General features: G+C 47.6%; 1 protein-coding gene across 1 annotated transcript in view; it reads left to right on the plus strand.

The window, feature by feature from the left end:
• The window catches only part of LVRN (laeverin), a 91,569-nt gene that overhangs the window by 24,237 nt on the left and 47,956 nt on the right, over positions 1–19,376 (plus strand). Inside the window, exons 5-10 of the mRNA XM_090038417.1 lie at positions 1,918–2,072; positions 3,480–3,593; positions 14,307–14,450; positions 15,136–15,201; positions 15,332–15,397; positions 19,195–19,364. Coding sequence (XP_089894543.1) covers positions 1,918–2,072; positions 3,480–3,593; positions 14,307–14,450; positions 15,136–15,201; positions 15,332–15,397; positions 19,195–19,364 — 715 coding nt within the window. The remainder of the gene's footprint in view (positions 1–1,917; positions 2,073–3,479; positions 3,594–14,306; positions 14,451–15,135; positions 15,202–15,331; positions 15,398–19,194; positions 19,365–19,376) is intronic.

Below are 19,376 nucleotides of genomic sequence, written 5' to 3' on the forward strand. Positions count from 1 at the left end.
CCATGGCAATATTGAATCCTCTTTTGCCAAAGTTATTTGAATCCATGCAAGGTACGTGGAATGCTAGTCCTAAGTCTTAACTCATTGCTCTCCTTTCTTCTTTCTGTGCAACATACTTTCTTTCTGTGCAACATACTTCATTAACTTGTACTTCATTAACTTCAGAATGGATGTATGATCTGAAAAACCATGATCTTATTTTGACACTTGACTTCTAATGATGTGTTTAGTATCCACACACAAAAATACTAAACTTTTGGTGAGAAATGTAATGTAGCTACTTTTTAGGCTTCATTATCCTAGCTGATAGGTACAAACAAACCCCAACCCCTTGACATTATTATGGGTCTGGATTACCATAGCTTTACTCTGGTAGACCAGTGTCTATATATTGGTTCAGCACTAGACTACAGAGCCTCCTGATGTGTAAAATTTTAGTTTCACAGGCCTTTGTAGTGCTGTTGATTTCTCACTGAATTCATCTGAAAATGTGACTAAAAATCAGTGGCCTGATTTGACCCATGGTGATGATTCATGTAAATACTGGGCAAATTTGAGCTCAAAAGTAGAACGATAACAATACATGCAATTCAGTTAAAACATTTAGCTTTTCTTAATGTATGAGCTGAAGAAACTACCATCTTTCACCACCACCACCACATTTTTGTTTTGCATTTTGATTTAAAAAATTAACCCCTTCCCCATAAATAACTCCCCCCCCCATAATAGCTTTTTAGTGGATGGTGGAATTTATCATTTTAAATGGAAAATATTGTTTTATACATGGTATTCATCCAAAGCCTTTTTCTGCGTTCTCCAACATCCAGAACTGAGTCAAAGAAGTGCTTCCTGCTAATCAGGCACAAGAAGGATTACTGAGAAAACAGACTGGTGTTTCTAGGGATAGTTAATCCATTCATATACACTTTTGAGGGAAAGAGCTTTTTCTTTGAGGAGCCAAGAGAAAGGAGGAAGCAAGTGTTGTTTTCCTTTGCTTTTTTTGATATCCCCTTATAGTGCATTCAGCCTTGGGGCAGCAAAATCACCCCATGGCAGCTACCTGGATGACAGCTTACCTGCCCCTATAACTTTTCAGGATCCCACCTTGTTGTTTTGCCTTCTATGCCTTTATGTCATGATTGGACAGGGAGGCTGCCCCTAGAGGGCAGGGGGTGTTGGGTATTAGGCCCTTTCCTGGGCTGAATATAATCTTTCCCAGTAACTGATAGAACTTAAAAATCCTTCGAAGAAGGATTTTTATTCACAAAGTACTTCAGTACATGATAGTACAGATGGATGAGGGTTGGTCTTACTGGACTTCTTTGCTGACTGAAAGACTGGCAATCTTAAAGAAGCATGTCGTTAAAAGATACAGAAGGAAATTTATTCCAAGAGCATTTTCAGAGATGTCCAACTTGCAGCCTGTGGACTTTATTCAGCCCACAGAGAATTAATTTGTGGCCTCTCAGTTCCCACGTGGCTGCCTCTGCCCCTGTTACTTTGGCTGTGGCAGCAGCTGGTGTCTTCAGGCTCTTCCTCCCTCCTCTGGCTTCTGCTTCTTGCCCTCACTCCAGGGTGGGGGCTGCACAGCACAGACCTTGGGACTGGGAGAGCCTGTGGCCCAGGTGCCTGCATAGCACAGTGCAGTGGGAGAGCCTAGCCGGGGAGTTGCGAGGTATGAAGGGGAATGGGATACCCACAAAACACATGGTACAACAGCAAGTGTCTATGTGGCCTCTGGCCACTTATAAGTTGAACAGGCTTGTTCTAGGTTACTGCAGCAGCTCACCTTGGAACCACTATAGCACCTTGTATATATAACCAGTATAACAGCTTGGTAAAATTGGGTAACCATATTATATACTTCATGTAGTCATTTAATTTTGAAATTTTTTTTTTCTGTTTCACTCAATTTAGATCTGGTTGCACTTCCTGATTTTGGAGCAGGTGCTATGGAAAACTGGGGGCTAATGACTTTCCAAGAATCATCATTGATCTACTGCCCAGCGGAAAATTTAATAAATAGAAAGGCTTTTGTTTCCTTAATTGTTTCACATGAAATAGGACACCAGGCACGTGGTAAAACATTCTATACATATGTTTCTCTATAAAGTTGCTTTTTTTCTAGTTTCTGTAGTGCAACAGCTAAAGATAAGGAGGTTTCATAGCAATAAACAAATCCATTGTTATATAATACCAGTTTGTTGGAAAAACAGTTTGGTTACACACCAGCTTGGCAGATCAAAATGAAAAGCAAGTTGTAGCATGATAGGAGAACCTCATATTTGTCTCAAATTATATAGTACCGAAGATGGCATAACCATTCTTCAAAAAGGCTATTCACTCCAAGGGTTCATGCACCTAACTCCTCTTAACAAACTGCACTTTATTTTCTTATAAGATACTTTGATACCTTACTGGAACATGTCATAGGGATGAATGTGGTAAAGCATATGCAGACAGTGTAAAGATACTACAATACACTGATAAGAGAATAGACTCTGTAAGGAAAGTTAATTCTTACTGGGAATACATGTAAGTATTGAAGAAAGCCAATTATGAATAGACATTTGGGGCTGTAGAGCAAATGCACAGTATATACATTTTCACTTGTAGCTAGATATTCATCCAATGTTCTTAGATATTGTCAGAGAGTTAATTATTTGGTTTAAAATGATAAAGCACAATTTCATTTCTTGTTCCACTATACTTCATGTACTAGTACTTTGCTAACTTCATCTCTTCATTTGAAGGTCTGAAAAGTTAGTGCGTTTTATGGTGGGCCAATAAAATAAATGTCAGTACTTAAGTAAACATTGTTTAAAAAGAAAGTAATAGTTCAAGATGTTAAGGAATAACAAATATAGTGTAATGAAACTGCAGATCACCAAATGATATATCTATTTGTTAAAAAAATATAAACGGCCAAATCTTAGTATGTAATAGCTGTTATGGAACTTCTATGGCTTACCAAAAAAGGCATTTGCTGGTCTTGGGAGTTAGCTGTTTCCTCAGTCCTGTTTATTATCTACTTAACACTTTCCTTTTGTTAAGAACAAAGAAAAACAAATGGTTATTTATAATCAGCTGTGAGAAAAATATTTTTGTCCATAATCTGAAAAAACTGAAATATTTTCAAGTCATAACCTTTTTTTCTGCTAGATTTTCAAATTTATTAGTAACTTCTTTAAAGTAAATAGAATGGAGAACTGACTGGATGTGCTAATGCTTTCTAGCTTCAGACAGGAATTTAAAAATGTACAATAACTAACTTGTATCTGTATAACTTTTTTCAAGTTGTATCTTTGTACTGTTAAATTTCCACCAACTCAAAAAAAATGTAGCATTTTATTGTGCTAACGTAGATACATAAAAAAGTCAAAGTCTTCTCTTGGTCATACATAGTGGTTTAACGTAAAACCTGGACGACTGAAGTTCAGAGAAATGCAGTCTAAGACATGTTTCTTTTTTTATTTAAGTGGTTTGGAAATCTGGTCACCATGAGTTGGTGGAATGATCTATGGCTTAATGAAGGATTTGCATCTTATTTTGAATATGTAGGAGCTAAATACGTTGAACCCAAACCACCATTGGTGAGTATGGAACCTGAATGGTTATGGGCATGTTGTAAGAAAGAAAAGGATTAATTAAGCTCAGTTGGGAACTACCAGCAGTAACAATGTAGGTCATGATTCTTTTTCCTTCATTATGTCTACCTGAAGAAGGGCCGCTCTTAGCCCTCAACAATTGCAGGCAACCTGAGCCAGGTATCCAAGGAGAGTGGTCACTCCTTAAGGAGACGATCCTCCAAGCCCAAAGGAAGGTAATCCCAATGAGGATCAAAGGGAGCAGGAGAGCACACATGCCTCCGTGGCTCACCAAAAGCATCCGGGAAGGTTTCCTTGCTAAAAAGGAGGCTTACACGCAATGGAAAGAAGGGGTCATCACCAGGGAGGACTATTCTGTAGTTGCTCGGGGATGTAGGGGGGTAGTTAGGAAGGCCAAGTCAGAGATGGAACTGGGAGTAGCTTCCCAGATTAAGGGCAATAAGAAGTCCTTTTTTAAATATGTAGGGGGTAAAAAGAAGGTCCCGGGTAATGTGGGGCCCTTGCAGAACGCCGTGGGAAACTTGGTCATCACACCAGACGGCAAAGCTAACATGTTTAATGATTTCTTTGCCTCCGTCTTCCTAAGTAGGGACCAGAACAGCCACCTCCCTGCTGGGCCCCCCTTGGGCCCTGGGGGAGGCACACCTGGGCCATGGGTTAGCGAGGATTTAGTTAGAGAGCTTCTGGAGGGGTTGGACGTATTCATGTCAGCCAGTCCAGATGATCTCCACCTTAGATTTCTAAAGGAACTGGCTGAGGTCATTGCAAGTCCCCTGGCACAACTTTACGAACACTCGTGGTGCTCTGGTGAGGTACCGGAGGACTGGAAGAGGGCCAACGTGGTCCCCATCTTCAAAAAAGGCAGGAAGGAGGACCTGGGAAACTATAGGCCAGTTAGTCTTACCTCGATCCTAGGCAAGCTGTTGGAGAAAATTATGCTGGCATACATCCAGGAGGGGTCAGCAGGGGACTGCATGCTTAGGGGCAACCAGCATGGGTTCATCAGTGGCAGGTCCTGTCAGACCAACCTGGTGGCCTTTTACGATCAGATCACCAGATCATTAGATGCAGGAGTAGCAGTGGACATAGTCTTCCTGGACTTCCGGAAGGCTTTTGACACTATCTCTCACCCCGTTCTCATTAAGAAACTGGGGGGCTGTGATGTCGACACCCACAAAGTCAAATGGGTTGCCAACTGGCTGGTGGGCTGCACCCAGAGGGATGGTAGTGGATGGGTCCTTCTCAACCTGGAAGGATGTGGGCAGTGGGGTTCTGCAGGGCTCGGTCCTCGGGCCCGCACTGTTCAACTTCTTCATCAGTGATTTGGATGAGGGGGTAAAAAGCACCCTGTTCAAATTTGCTGATGACACTAAGATGTGGGGGGACGTGGGCACACTGGAAGGATGCAACAGGCTACAATCAGACCTAGACAGGTTACAAGGGTGGGCGGACGAGGATAGGATGGGTTTCAACACAGACAAGTGCAAGGTGATGCACCTCGGGAGGAAGAACCGGCACCATACCTACAGGTTAGGGAACTCCCCTCTTGTCAGCACGGAGGCGGAAAGGGATCTGGGGGTCATCGTTGACTCCAAGATGAACATGGGCCGGCAGTGTGGAGAGGCAGTTAGGAAGGCCAACCGCACCTTGGCATGCATCCACAGATGCATTGCGAGCAGGTCCAAAGAGGTGATCCTCCCCCTCTATGCAGCACTGGTCAGGCCGCAGCTGGAGTATTGCGTCAGTTCTGGGCGCCACACTTCAAGAGGGATGTCGACAGCATGGAGAGGGTCCAGAGGAGGGCCACTCGTATGATCGGGGGACAACAGGGCAGGCCCTACGAGGAGAGGCTACGGGACCTGAACCTGTTCAGCCTCCAAAAGAGAAGGCTGAGGGGGGATCTTGTGGCCTGTTATAAACTAGTCAGGAGGGATCAGCAGGCATTGGGGGAGTCACTGTTCCCCCGAGCACCACCAGGAGTGACCAGGAATAACGGACACAAGCTGGCAGAGGGTAGGTTTAGGTTAGATATCAGGAGGCGCTACTTCACAGTCAGGGCGGCTAGGGTCTGGAACCAGCTTCCAAGAGAAGTGGTGCAGGCTCCTACCCTGGGGGTGTTTAAGAGGAGGTTAGATAAACATCTTGCTGGGGTCATTTGACCTCAGTATTCTTTCCTGCCATGGCAGGGGGTTGGACTAGATGATCTGCTCAGGTCCCTTCCGACCCTAGAAACTATGAAACTATGAAACACCAGCCAATGGCTGGAATGCTGCAGTCCCTCACTCGTACAATAAAGGGTTGTGTCACGGAGTCACAGAGGTGCCCCGTGATTCTGAGGCTGATTGGCAGAGCTGCCAATCACCCAGGGAGCTCAGGTGCCTGGTTGCCAGGCCAACCAAGTGAGGCACATGACCGGAAGAGGGCAGGGCCTGGCCTTTATAACCAGCTTAGGCCAGAGCCTGAGACACAGTTCCCTTCTGGCTGCTGCAGGAGCAGGAGCTCTGCGGCTAAGCTGAGCGGCCGGGGTTAGCGGCTGCTACTTCATCGCGCTAACCGGCTGCAATGATGCAGGGAACAGGATCGCCCTAACTGGAGGTAGGATTGAGAGCCCTGGTGGGGCTTGGAGTTATTAGGCGTGTGGAGCCTTTGCTTATGTTATAGCCAGATGGCTTGAGTGTTAAGTTATAGTTTACTTCCGGAGGACCGGGGAGGCTGTAGGGGAGCGAGGAGGCCTCAAGGGGAGCTTCCCCACAGTTTGGGGGTTCCCAGTGCCCAGTTGGGCATAGTGCCAGGGGCACTATTGTCGGTGCGATAGGGCACCATATTGCGCCGGCGAGGCGTGGGGTGCGGGGTTACAGACCCCGGCCCATAAGGGCGGTGTTTAGCCCCGGAGCGGGGCAACGACAGAGCGCGAGGCGCAGAGTCAGCCTCGAGAGGGCAAGGCCCCTGGAGCGGGGCAGATACAGAGCGCGAGAGACGCAGAGTCAGCCCCGAGAGGGCAAGGCCCAAGGCGGGGCAGAGACAGTGCGCGAGGCACGTGGAGTCAGCCCAGAGGGGGCAAGGCCCCAGCGGGGCAAGGCCCAGCAAGGCGACCTAGCCAGGCCTGGTAGCGGCCCAAGGGCATCGAGCCTAGGGGGCGATAGAGCTAAGGCCAGGGCGATAAGAGCAGCCTAACTAGCCATCAAAGGGCGCCGAGAGCAGGACGGCGATAGCGCCGGTCCAAGGGCGCCGAGAGCAGGACGGCGATAGCGCCGGTCCAAGGGCGCCGAGAGCAGGACGGCGATAGCGCCGGTCCAAGGGCGCCGAGAGCAGGACGGCGATAGCGCTAAGGCGAGGGCGGCGAGAGTGAGCCGGCCCGAGGGCGCCGAGGCTAGAGCCACGATAGAGCCGAGATCCGGGCGGCGAGAGCGTGCCGGCCCAAGGGCGCCGAGGCTAGGGCGGCGAGGGCGTGCCGGCCCAGGGCGCCGAGGCTAGGGCGGCGAGAGCGCTCCAAACGGAAGGCCGAGCCGGCGGTGAGCCAGGCGCTGGCTAGAACCCGGCCCAGGGGGCGCCGGTAGTGAGCGGTGCTGGCGAGCCGACCCAGGAGGTGCCAGCAGGTAGCTGGCTGCTAGCAGGACAGGCCCAAGGCGTGGGAACGGGCCAGAGATTGGGGCCCGACCCAAGGAGGCGCCAGGTGGGCGAAGAGCCCGGTGCCCGAGAGTGAGAGCAAGGGCACCCGAGGGGCGAGGGACCATACAAGCGTCCCCCAGAACAGCTGCGAGGCTTGGGGCGTGCTAAGGGGGAGGCTTGGAGGCACGCATTGCCCTTAAGGCAGGACGCTTATCGAATCCCCGTCTGGGAATAGGGACGACTAACAAGACCGTCCATTAGGGAAACTGGCAGCCTCCACATTACATATCTTACCATCAAAGTCGTGGCGGGCGAGGTTCTGAGGGTGCTACGTCACCCTAAAGTGACGGTAGGCGGCGCTAGAGGGTTCACGGCCGCCCTCAGCCGCCGCTCCCTCACAGGTTGGGATAAGGGAGTTGTCACCTAGATGTACCAGATACTAAGACCCATTCTCCACCTTTTGAGATAAATCTGTTTCAGTTCACATTTATCAGAGACCTGGATACCCTAAACTAAAACCAGACTCCCAAGACAAAGCCTTTTATCCAGGGATCCTGCAGCCATGCAAGCCCATTGTCCCCCTGTAAATAACTGTGACGTCTCCCAGATGACACCATTTACTGGGACAGTTGTGGCTAATTAGGGTTAATTGCCATTCTGGCTGCTGCTTCTGTAAATGACTGTTAATGTTGCTGCATGTGTAAATGTGTGTTTTGATACAGATGCAAACAGTGGACAGTCAGACCAAAGATGTCTATTTTTATACTTCATAGGATTAGCATTTCACTACACACTAGCAACCTGTTAAATTTGGGCATTTTGAATCTGAGCTCCCAACTCATCCCTCTTGGTTCCTGATCTGCAAAACCCTGCCCTAACCCAGACCTTCCCAGAAGACAACAAGCACTATTCCCACAACGGACAAAATACCGGGTTCTGTGTTAACTGAAAGAATGGAAGGGTGGAACTAGTAATCTAGGCATGAGCTGGATCTCAGACTGGAGGGAAAGTGTTTATAACTAGAGGTGCACTGATACATTGGTCCCATATCGTATCAGCACTGATATAAGGAAAATTGACATTATCAGCAATTGGCTTTTTTTGGCTGATGTGGAATACACGTGCACCCCCTGAGAGAGCTGGTACACCCTCTGACAGCAGTGTTCCTGCTTAGGAAACAAGCGGGGGGGGGCAGGCAGGAACTCTGGTGCATCCGCTGAGAGCACCAGCCAGGGGGTGGGGGTGCCAGAAGTGCTGCTGACACTTCCGGGCATGCCACTGGCACTTCTGGGTTGGTGTGATCAGCTATGGGGGCACATCTGTTCCCCCCCCCCAGTCAGCACGACTGGCCGCAGGGGACCCCCCCACCCAGTTGCTGACTAGCTGCTGGGGGGCAGGTGCCATCCCCAACTCAGGAGGCACCAGTGCATGTGGCTGATAATGTCGCTGATAAATGCTCCATGCATGAGCGCAGCTACAGAGGAGCACATAGCTGGCCAGGACTGTAGCCTGGTACCATGGAGAACAGCGTCCAGCTAGTATGTCTACTGTGGGGAAAGGTGCATGGAAGGGGACAGACCGAGGTCCCTGTGAAGAGGGAGGGAGTGGGCCAGGCACTGGGGCAGGTGCTGCTCAGGTGGGGTGGGGCATGGGACAGAACAACAGCTCATCTGCGGGGTGTGGGGGCAAGTGGTTCCTGCCACTGCATGCACCCTGGGAGGGCATGGGGGGCACAAGCCCCCTGAATCTGTGTGCAGGGCAAGGGCGGGCTGAGGCCAGGGGTGGCACTGGGCTCTTCCTGGCAGGGGGGCTGCACTCAGTGCAGGCTGTGGTGGTGCTAGGAGGCAGGGTTATGGTGGGGCTGCAGCCATCCCAAAATTCACCATATCCTATCCTGTAGCCTCCTTCCAGCCCTGCCATCACCTGCCCCAAGCACAGCTTAGTCCCCGCACCAGGAAGAGCCTGGCAGGCTGCCGTCATCCTGCACAAAGATCCAGGAGGCACATGCCTCCCATGCCCTCCTGGGGTGCATGGATCAGCAGGAGCTGCCTGCCCTGCACCCCCTCCTGTGCCTCCGTCCTGTGCCCCATCCCACCCTGGCTGTGCAGCACCTGCCCCAGTCCCTCTCCCTCTCTTGTGGCCGGGGCCTTGATCTGCCCCCCACCCACACCTCTTCTGTCCCCTCTCATCCCTTCCCCCACAACAGACTTAGCAGCTGGATGCTGCTCTTCATGCTGCCGGGCCGCATATCATGAGTCGGATCGGTATTGGTTGATATGGTTCATTAAAAAATTGGTCATGGGTATCAGCCAAAAAAATCTCTATTGTTGCACCACAATTTATAACTTCCCCTGCCCAGCATGTAGGAACCTGTGGATTATCAAAGCCTCACTGAACTGTGCATCAGCTTCTTAGGTGTTGCCTTTCCACTGCCTTCTGGCCCCCTTCCCAGTGAAGAGCCTTGAAAGGGCAAACTCTTAATTTTTCACCATCAGTCCAGAAATGCCCCTCCACTCCTGCTTTAAGGCTATACAGGTTGAAAGTTAATGCTTTCCTCTTGTGAACTACAGTGTGGTCCTGATCTGAGGTACTGAATGCAATGTTATGTTCTAGCAGTTGTGTGCACTAGCTGGGACTACCTATACAGATCAAGCAAAACAGCTCCAAGGTTAATGCTGCTTCATCTAGGGATAAAATTGGAGCTGTTTTGTCACATTTATATTGTTCCCACCTTGTCCACATATAACTGTTAGAATGTAACAGGTTCAGCAGCTTTCTCTCCTTTTGAAACAGCGGCAAATGTAAGTTTATCTATGTCCTCTGTGTACAGCTGGCCCTTTGAAACATTTTAATTGTGACATATGCCCACACCCAGTGAAAGACTCCATAGGTAAGGCTGTGTTGAGCTTTGCATTAAAGCAGGGCTTAACTTTTGCCTGTATGAAAATCAGTGTTTCTGATAAAGGTAAATCTTGTCTTTTTTTTTTAGATACAGATAATGCCAGATTTTCAGCTACAGTCTAAGATGGGCACAGAAAAAGGTTACTTTCTGCCAGATTCCTTGCTGAAGGTTATAGTAGGGGCCATTATGTTAGCCAGGATTCAGTGCACTGCAGAGAGAACTAAACACTTGGACTTTGCCCCCTATACAAAAAAGTGCACCCCAGAAGGGTCTTTGTCTTTATTCCTATAGTACTTAACACTTTTGTGCATTGGGAAAATTCTGGGGAGGGTGTCAGTTCAAGTGGGTCCAGGGTCTCTGTGCACAAAATAGTCAAGACATAGTTTAGAATTAGACTGTGGTTCTTGAGATTGTTAGTTAAATGCTTTTAATATTCTAGGAACTGGGAAGAACAAAACACAATCTTAAGATCAAGGGCTATCCTTTAATGTTTTTAAGGCTCTCTTTAAATAGTAAATGGTCATATTAACATCACTTAGAAAAATAAAGTCATATAATCGACAAACTGCTTTGTTGCCTTTTTAAAGTTAAAGTGTTACTTCACATTCAACATCAAATGCAGCATAGGAAATTACACAGTAATGTCACAGGGAGGACACAAGGGACGGACCCCGAGGGGTCAAGGGGGAGCCCTGGGGGCCGGAACGCTTTGGGAAACACAAGGAGAAAGAGAGAGTGAGGGAAAATCCCTTACCTACAGCCAGAGCCGTGGCGAAACCGGAAGTGGCGGCGGGACCCACACGGCTCATTAGCCACGTCTTTTTAAAACTGCAGCCGGCTAGAGAGAAAGAGAAGAAGAACTGGCACAGGGAGATAAAAGAGATTGTGAGCAAGGCAGAGGGGAGGAGAGCGGGAAGTGAGTCGACAGAGGAGGTACTCCCGGGACCCCTTCCCGAAGCTAGAAGAGACAGGATCGCCTCCCACGGTGCAGAAGGCTGTCTCCGAGCCCCTCAGGAAGAAGACGCCAGCGGCAGGCCAGGGAGAGAAGAAGCGGGCACACCACATCCCAACGGAGGCCCCCTGGAGAGAGTCCAGGGCATCAGAAAGGCGAGTGGGATAACCAGGGTGGACCCCAGAGAAGACGGGACAGCGATGGGATCCAATGCACCGAGTCAAGAGGGATTGATACAGGTTCAGCCACATTCCAGGAACAGCCCCAAGTGGGAGGCAGAGGGCTTAAGCAGCAACGGGCTGCCGGAAACAAGCCCCATGGCATAAAGCTGCCCAACGGGGAATATTAAATAACCAGAGCTGGAGATGACGTCGAATGTCTAATTAGCTCGCAGATTACCCACCGCAAGGAAGGGAAGAGGGTGGCACCCAGGTGTGGGTAGGCATAGGTCAGGGCTAGTTAGAGAACTCTCGGGCTAAGCTGACCATTTTTGGTGCAGTCAGAAGGTCACGGGTACTGTGAATATTCTTTCTTTTGTGGTTTTGGTTTCCCACCTTTGGAGGGGTCGGGAAGTTGGTGACATAGACCCCTAGTGTTAACCTATTAGGAAGAAGGGCTCTGCCATATAAAGGATCGAAACGACCGGGCAGACCCATAAAGCGTGGCTCTGATTTGGGGTAATAGTGTGAAACCTAACCCATATTTTCGGGAGAAACTAGAATACCTGCAAGTGAGGGTCAGGCCAAGAAAGATATCAACAACCCATCGTGGCTGGGTTCAGGGCAAGGTACAGGGGAGGTTGGAGCCTCGCAGAAGACTTCCGCCAGAGGTCCCTGATGTAGATGAGCCCCGGTAGTCGGACCCCACCGCTGAAAGAATCACCGAAGTCGTGGCAGGCAGGATTGGGGAAGAGACTGCCCTGGGGAGGAACAGCTATCCACTAAGAACAGCCATTCGCATCCAAAGCCGAGCAGCACGGGACCGAATGATCGAAGCCCGAACTCACAATATCTCAGTCTTGTTAAAGAGTAGTCATCTCCCAGTCTCTTTTATACCTGTCTTCTATAGAGCCCAAATGGCTCAAAACAAAGTCCAATTAACAGAAAAACCCAAGACCTGCTGTCACTGTAAAGTGTCTGATAGCCATATTCTTCAGTGCCCTTCCTCTTGCTGTTCGAGTATTACCTTTCAAGATTTGGGGGGTTTTTTCTTTTTTCACCGGTGATTCCTAGCTTAACCAGATCTGCTCGAGATCTTCTCCCCGCTCGGGCTGGGTCCTAGAGGTTTCTTTTCATCCCCGCTCTCTTCCTGAGCTTTCCACTCGGTGACATCTTCTGACACCCTTTCCTTCTGTGCCCAGCCCCTCCCCTCTCAGGGTTGTTGTATCTTTATGGAGCAGCTGCTCCGGAAGCATCGCTCCCCTCCTGTTCTCATTTCTCTCTCCCTCTTGGACTCATTCCCTGGGGCAAGTATTTTATTTATTTCCCATTTTTCTTCACAGTAGTCAAGCCCATTATTTTATTGACTGGATTAAAAATTAAAACCTACTGCTGTCCTAGAGACCAGTAGTGCCAGCTTCATTTGGCCCTAAAGGGTGGTTCTATGGGCCATGAATGATCAGTGCTGTCATAGATAATTAATGCTGCTGCTGCTTCCTCACCACCAAATTTCCAGATCTGTAGGGATATCTGTGGGTTGAATGACATAGCTCCATTGACTCCATCTAGCCCATGGACTATATATTAGTCACTCGTGATCTAGACCATTCTGTTTATATGCTTGGCACTGCTGTGAACTTTTAACTTAGTTGGATGGTAGACCATTCACCACCTTTCCTGTTTAATTCACCAAAGTACTTAAGAATGTGATTAATTGGAAACTTAACTCAGGCATGTCAAATGCATTCTGTCAGGAGGATCAAATCAGATTTATTTTTTTTTGGTCATGGGATTTGTGACCAGGCTTTTTTGAATGTCAGCAACATTTTTATTTTGTATAAATCAGCATGTAATACCATGAGAAAATAGAGAACTAATTTTTAAACTGAAATGAAGTTTTTGCTTGCTTTTTGTTGGTGATGTTTGCCCTTTTAAAAATCTGTACCTGTAACTAGAGGGTTTTCACATACAGCTCAAATGGAGGTGCAAAATTATAGACATTGAAAATTTGGCTCAAAAAATTAACTGTTTGCAACGGTGAGAATAATCTTCAAATAAATCAGGCTCCACCTCTTTGGTAAGTACATTTAAAGTGACTTGCAGTGTTTTAACAAACAAACTAAAATCTGTTTTATAGACTGAACTTATTAACTGAACTTGTGGGTAGATGTGAAAATACAAAATGCATTTTCAAACAAAGCAAATGAGCATAAACTTCTTCATTTCCCCAAGTATGAGATCTGACATCCTTGTGCTGGGTTGGTTACTCTCCTGGTGCATTTAAATTATAATTACGATGGGCATGTCTAAATGTACATTTAAGCATACCTAAATTTAATGCGCATTAGATTAATGCGCATTAAGTGGATTTAGGTAGGCATCTACACATGCAGGCATTAAAGCACATTAACGCTGTGTGTGCACTAAAGTTGGGACTAAAGTTAGTTAAAAATAGTGAATTTAGGCTATTCATGCCTAAGTTTGATACCTGCAAATACAAGTATCAAATTTAGGTGCAAATAGTTAAATCGCATTAATACTGTGTGTGGGGGCTCACTTGGGACTAACTATATATATTTGTTATCCAATGGCACTGGAAGCACTTAAAGCAGTACTCCCTATATTCTTTTGGCTAGCTTTTTGAATCCAGAAACTGAATCTTGCCAGGAAAGAGAACTAAAACATTATTTTAATTAAAATGTAAATCCATAATCCATGTTTATATTTTGTAGTTTATTTTGTTGACTTGGAATGTTTAACAGTTTTTACATTTTTTTAAAAATTAATGCTTAAAACATAATTACCTTTTAACAGACTCAAACCTAAAACTTTCTTGTGCCAAACTTCCATTGCCTTAAAGAGTAATTCCACTTGAGGAGGACTTGTGAGATTTGATCCCATTCTCCCTTTTACTTGGGAAACAACTGTAAATTTGTAGAGTGGTGGGAAACTGTTTCTGTTTTTATATATATTTTTCCCATTGCTATGAATTTTAATTCTGTGATCGACATGGACTACTTCAAACTTTTTGTTTTCTGCAACTCAAAACTAAATTTCTGTTTTTTCATAATTTTCAGGATCATATGTTTTATGAGAGTGTCTTGCAACCTGTCTTAAGAGCCGAAGATGCAATGAGTGATCGATCATTGTCACAGAAAGAAGAAAAGGTCAAAGGAACGTTTATATTCGATTCCCTATTTGACATCGTCACTTACAATAAGGTGAAAAGAAAGCCAGATACTTTACATCTATTTTGTAGTCTGTAATGGTATTGTAAGAAGTAGATTTGAAAATCACAAAGGTTGCCATAGTTTAGTTATCTTTATATCTAATATTTAATTTTTGTGGTTTAGTTTGTTTCTTAGTATACACATATACAACAAAAGCTTTGTTATCCAGTACCCATGAGGAATGGGAGGTGCCGGATAATAAAATATTCCAGTTAACTGAGAGGCCTGACCAGGTGTCTTTTACCTGTTTGGGCCACCACCTCTCCCACCACATCCAGGGCGTTGTTGCCCCTCCCGCCACATTGCTGACCCTCCCGCAGGCCTCACGGGCCCTGAGGGACAGTGAGGGGGGCCCTGCACAGGCTGCTTTGCCCCAGGCCGTGAGGGCTCAGCGAAACTGGAAGAACCATGGTGGGCACTTCCAGTTTCGCTTTTACCTTGCAAGCCAGCATGCCGGTTAATAGAGCATGCCGGCTTATAAGGTGCTGGTTAGGGCAGCTTTTACTGTTCATGGATTAGTGCAAAAGAAAATGAGTATGAATGCATTTTCAGTGTTTGCTAAATTTTCGAAGTAGAACCAGTCAGCATCACTTTTGAAAAAAATAGGTTTTTGATGTCAGTAACTAACTGTTGAGAGTTCGTTAATAATATTTTCATGTACTTTTTTGTGCCTTAGGGGGCTTCCGTTATCTGGATGCTTTCTAGCTTTCTGACTGAGAGGCTTTTTCTCAAAGCACTTAATGTAAGTTTAGAAAAAGAAACTTTGTCTGGGTTTATCATTTTGTAAACCAAGGAAGCATGAATAAAGGTTTCCTTTGCTGACATTTTTCATTAACTTAAATGAGTACTCAAGATTATGTTTTTCATTTCAGTCTTACCTGAAGGCATTTTCCTTTTCAAGTGCTAACCAAGATGATCTGTGGACCCATATTCAAATGGTAATTATAACATCTTCTAAGTATTTTTACTTTATTGTTTGGGCTGCCAAACGTTGCACATAAACCAACTGGGAACTTGAAGTAGAATGTCTACCCTTATTCTTGCTCCACACACAATTCTTTGAAGACTACAGGTGATGTAAGGATGAGAGAAATAACCGTTGGGTCAGAAAGAAGGCGGGTGGTCCATATTTTCATGTAGTCACAGGGAGTTGCCCCATCCTACTGGGTGGAAAAACCTGCATAGGTGATTCTTGCTGTGAATAAATTTTTCCAAAGGCTTGAGCATGGGGTTCTTCAGAGCAGATATAGATTTGTTTTATAATAATGTTTTAAAGATATTTTTTAAAGATGCATACTGCAGGTGTTTATCAGTCTAGAAGTCAAGCTAACTATAGTTCACTATATGATTCTGCTTTTCTCTGGGCACAACTACACAAGATGTTTCACTATGCAGTAGAGCTAATTCTTGCATAGTAAGCATCACTGTCTACACACGCTAACCCTTACTGCGCAGTAATTGTATTTATTTGGGAGTTAATTTGCTACCTGTAAATGCAAGTAGCAATTTAACTACTGAGTAATTACTATGCAGTATAGCATGTGTAGGTGGTTGGCCAGGAGCAAATTTATCCCCAGTCATGTGGGCAGCAGGGGGCAGGAGATTGCTTCCTGCCCCTGGGAACTGTCTACTGCCAGCGTGAGCTCTGTGACTGGAGCCCAGGCAGGTACACTGTCCCCCTACCCAGGAGATTGCAGAGGAGGGGCTGGGAACAAGATCCCTGCATGGGGAGAGTTTTCCGCCTGTGCTGGAGCTGGCTGGGACCTGACCCTGACCTGGACAGTTTTGGGCAGTCCTCAGCCAGCTCTGGGCTGCACATACACACTTCCCTGTGCAGCCCAGGGCTGGGTAGGAACTGCCCCAGTCAGGGGCAGGCCGCAGCCCCACATACCAAACTGGCAATTGAGGCATGGGGCTTGGAAAGACCTGCAGGGGAGGGGCAGGTCCCAGCCCCCTGCCCTGATCCACTAGTGGGGATAGCCAGGGCTGAGAACTCCCTGGTGCTGGGGCAGGGGGGCATTGTCCCTGCCCAGACTCTGGGGGGCAGAGCCCACCCCAGCAGCAGGCAGTTCCTGGGAGCAAGGAGCTCCCTGCCTGCCAGCCCCAGGGGCTAGCACCCAGGGAGAGCCTAGAGCTCCCCCTGGCTGCTGCAGGGGGCTAGTGCAGACTGCACATGTGAGTTTACTCTTAAATAAATCCACCTCGCAGCTTTTGCATGTGTAGATGTACCCACTGTGTATCTGTCCCTGTCTTGGGCAGTAGTAAACACATTCCAGAATTTGGGTTCTATATAGCATTTTATATCAAGCATAAACAGTACAACATGGTCAGCAGTAGAGTAAAACCAGAACCAACAAGATTAAAAAAAGAAAGATCAGCTATATATAAATGTGGATTAATGGTCTGCTTGAAGGTCCAGCACAAATGAGGATGACTGTAGCAGGGCACTTGAGTGCCTGCTACTGGCATTGGTAATAGGGCTTGGCTGCCAGCTGAAGGTTGCTTAGGCAACAGATTAGGTCAGCTGACTGAAAGGGAGCATGGCCTGGCCATTATAAGCAGCCCGGCTGAGGCCAGAAGGCAGTTCCCCTCTGACAGGCTGAGAAGCAGCAGTTCTGCTGTGGAGCAGAGTTGCTTGAGCACCTGTGTGCTGATGAGATGGAGAGGCCTCTGACAGGGAGGCTTGACGGAGAGCCAGGGTGGCACGGGATGTTATAGCCGGTAGGCTGATTTTTGGGTTACCGCCAGTTGGCATGGCTTTGAGTTTGATTTTGATGGTGATTGTGTTACTGGAGGACTGGGTGAGGCTGTAGAGGAAGGAGGAGGCCTCAGGGGAACGCCCCAGCAGAACGGGGGGGTTCCTGGTGGCGCAGAGTGTGCTGTGTTTCGGGGTGTGCCCAGGGAGGGCACAGCGATTGGTGCCAGAGCTGGCACTGTGGATGAGGCACAGCATTTTGGGGTGTCCCAGCCCCAGTGGGGTGACCTTGGGAGGAATTAGGGGGGTGTCCTGACTGCAGCCCAGTGGGGGGCAGTATTGGGAGTAAAGCCCAGTGGGGTATACGACCCAGAAGAAGGGTCAGGGGGCCAGGCACAGCTATGGGCCACCTGAGCCCCAAGCGTGAGAAGCGCGGACGTAGGCCCCAGAGGGGGCGAGAGCGCGAAAGGGCGCGGGGAGCACGAGAAGCGCGGACGTAGGCCCCAGAGGGGGCGAGAGCGCGAAAGGGCGCGGGGAGCACGAGAAGCGCGAGGCATAGGCCCCAGTGCGGGCGAGCGCGAGAAGCGCGAGGCATAGGCCCCAGTGCGGGCAAGCAGATTGGGCAAACTCCAGAAGGAAGGGGTGGGCCTATCAAGAAACCTCAGAAGAGGGTGACTGCGCGAGTAAGCCCCGGAGAAGGGCGGGCGTGTGGTCAGAAGCCCCGGAGAAGGGCGGGCGTGTGGTCAGAAGCCTGGAGAGGGGACAGGCGCACGAGTAGAAGCCTAGAGGGGGCGCATACATTGGAGAGGCCCCGGAGAAGGGCGGGTGCGCGAATAGAAGCCTGGAGGGGGGCACGTACACTGGGGAGGCCCCGGAGAGGGGATACATATCAGAGAGGCCCCGGAGAGGACGCGTATACCAGAGAGGCCCTGGAAAGGGCAAACATAAGATTAGAACATCTGGTGAAGACAAGGATATGGGAGAGGCCCCAGACAAGGGTGAATCGAGTGGGAAGCCCCGGAAGGGGTGAGGGCAAGTCTAAAGAGCCCGGAGAGGGCAGGGTGCGCGGGGAAAGGCCCGGAGAGGGCGCGGACACGTTGAGAGGCCCCGGAGAGGGCGCGTAAATAGAGACACGAGAACGTCCGGAACACCGGCAAGGCTTGGGCGTGGTATTGGGGGCGGAAGGAGCCACGCGATGCCCTAGGGTGGGTGCACCAAGAGAGATCTGTATAGGGCAAGAGCACCGGGTCCAAGAAGCCCAGGAAAGGCAGCTTCCCATTAATATTACATAAACAGCAAAGACGTAGCGGGCGAGACGAGGGTGCTGGAAGGGCAACTTGGCACGGTAGGGGCGCAGGAGAGATCACGGCCACTCCTGGGCCCCGCCCCGTGACAGTGACATTTCTATCTGGAGCTTCCAAGTATATGTGTATGTATCTTGTCCACTCTCATTTTATTGCTCTTTAAATATATGCTGAAGGCTGAATAAACCCTGACTCTAGGAAAGAAAATATTAATAGGAGATAATAGTAATTTCAATAATAATGTCTATGCCAAAGTTACCATAAAATGAAAACTTCATCATAATATAAGTTGGAGCAGAAGCCACTTTCTCGACCACGCAATTTGTTGTAGCAGCATTGAAATCAGTGGAGGCTATGATGAGTCACAGTGACAGAAATCTGGCCCAGAACCAATTTTCAGGTGTAATGGTATTTAATTAGTTAGTTAGTATAGTGGTAATCTTGAATTTTAGATCTTTTATGTGAATTAAATAAACAGTTTCCTATACAAATTAAATAAGTTATTAACCACCCAAGAGTATGAATATCTTTAAATTAAAAAAGATAAGCTAAAAATCAAGTTACAAAAATTAGAAACGGTGTCTCAGTTTTTTAAATTTCCCTCAAAGAACTGGATCCTTCCTATTTTAATGACAATACTGCTCTTTTTCTTTTTGTTACATTGATTCATCACTAAAGTGCTGCTGGAATAATGTAAATAAATCATATATATTTCTAATTAAGAACTTTTTTGAAGATTATAGATGCACAAAATGAAGTTCAGTTGCCTGCATCAGTAAAAAATATAATGGACCCATGGACATGCCAAGATGGCTTTCCAGTTTTAACATTTGATCCATCAACTGGCACCATCAGTCAGGAACAATTTCATAATATAAGGAAAAAGGAGAATACTACTAGTTACAAGTATGTCAAATT

The sequence above is a fragment of the Crocodylus siamensis genome, chromosome 3 (assembly GCF_052110815.1).
Source record: "Crocodylus siamensis isolate JL-2025a chromosome 3, ASM5211081v1, whole genome shotgun sequence".
NCBI lineage: Eukaryota > Metazoa > Chordata > Crocodylia > Crocodylidae > Crocodylus > Crocodylus siamensis.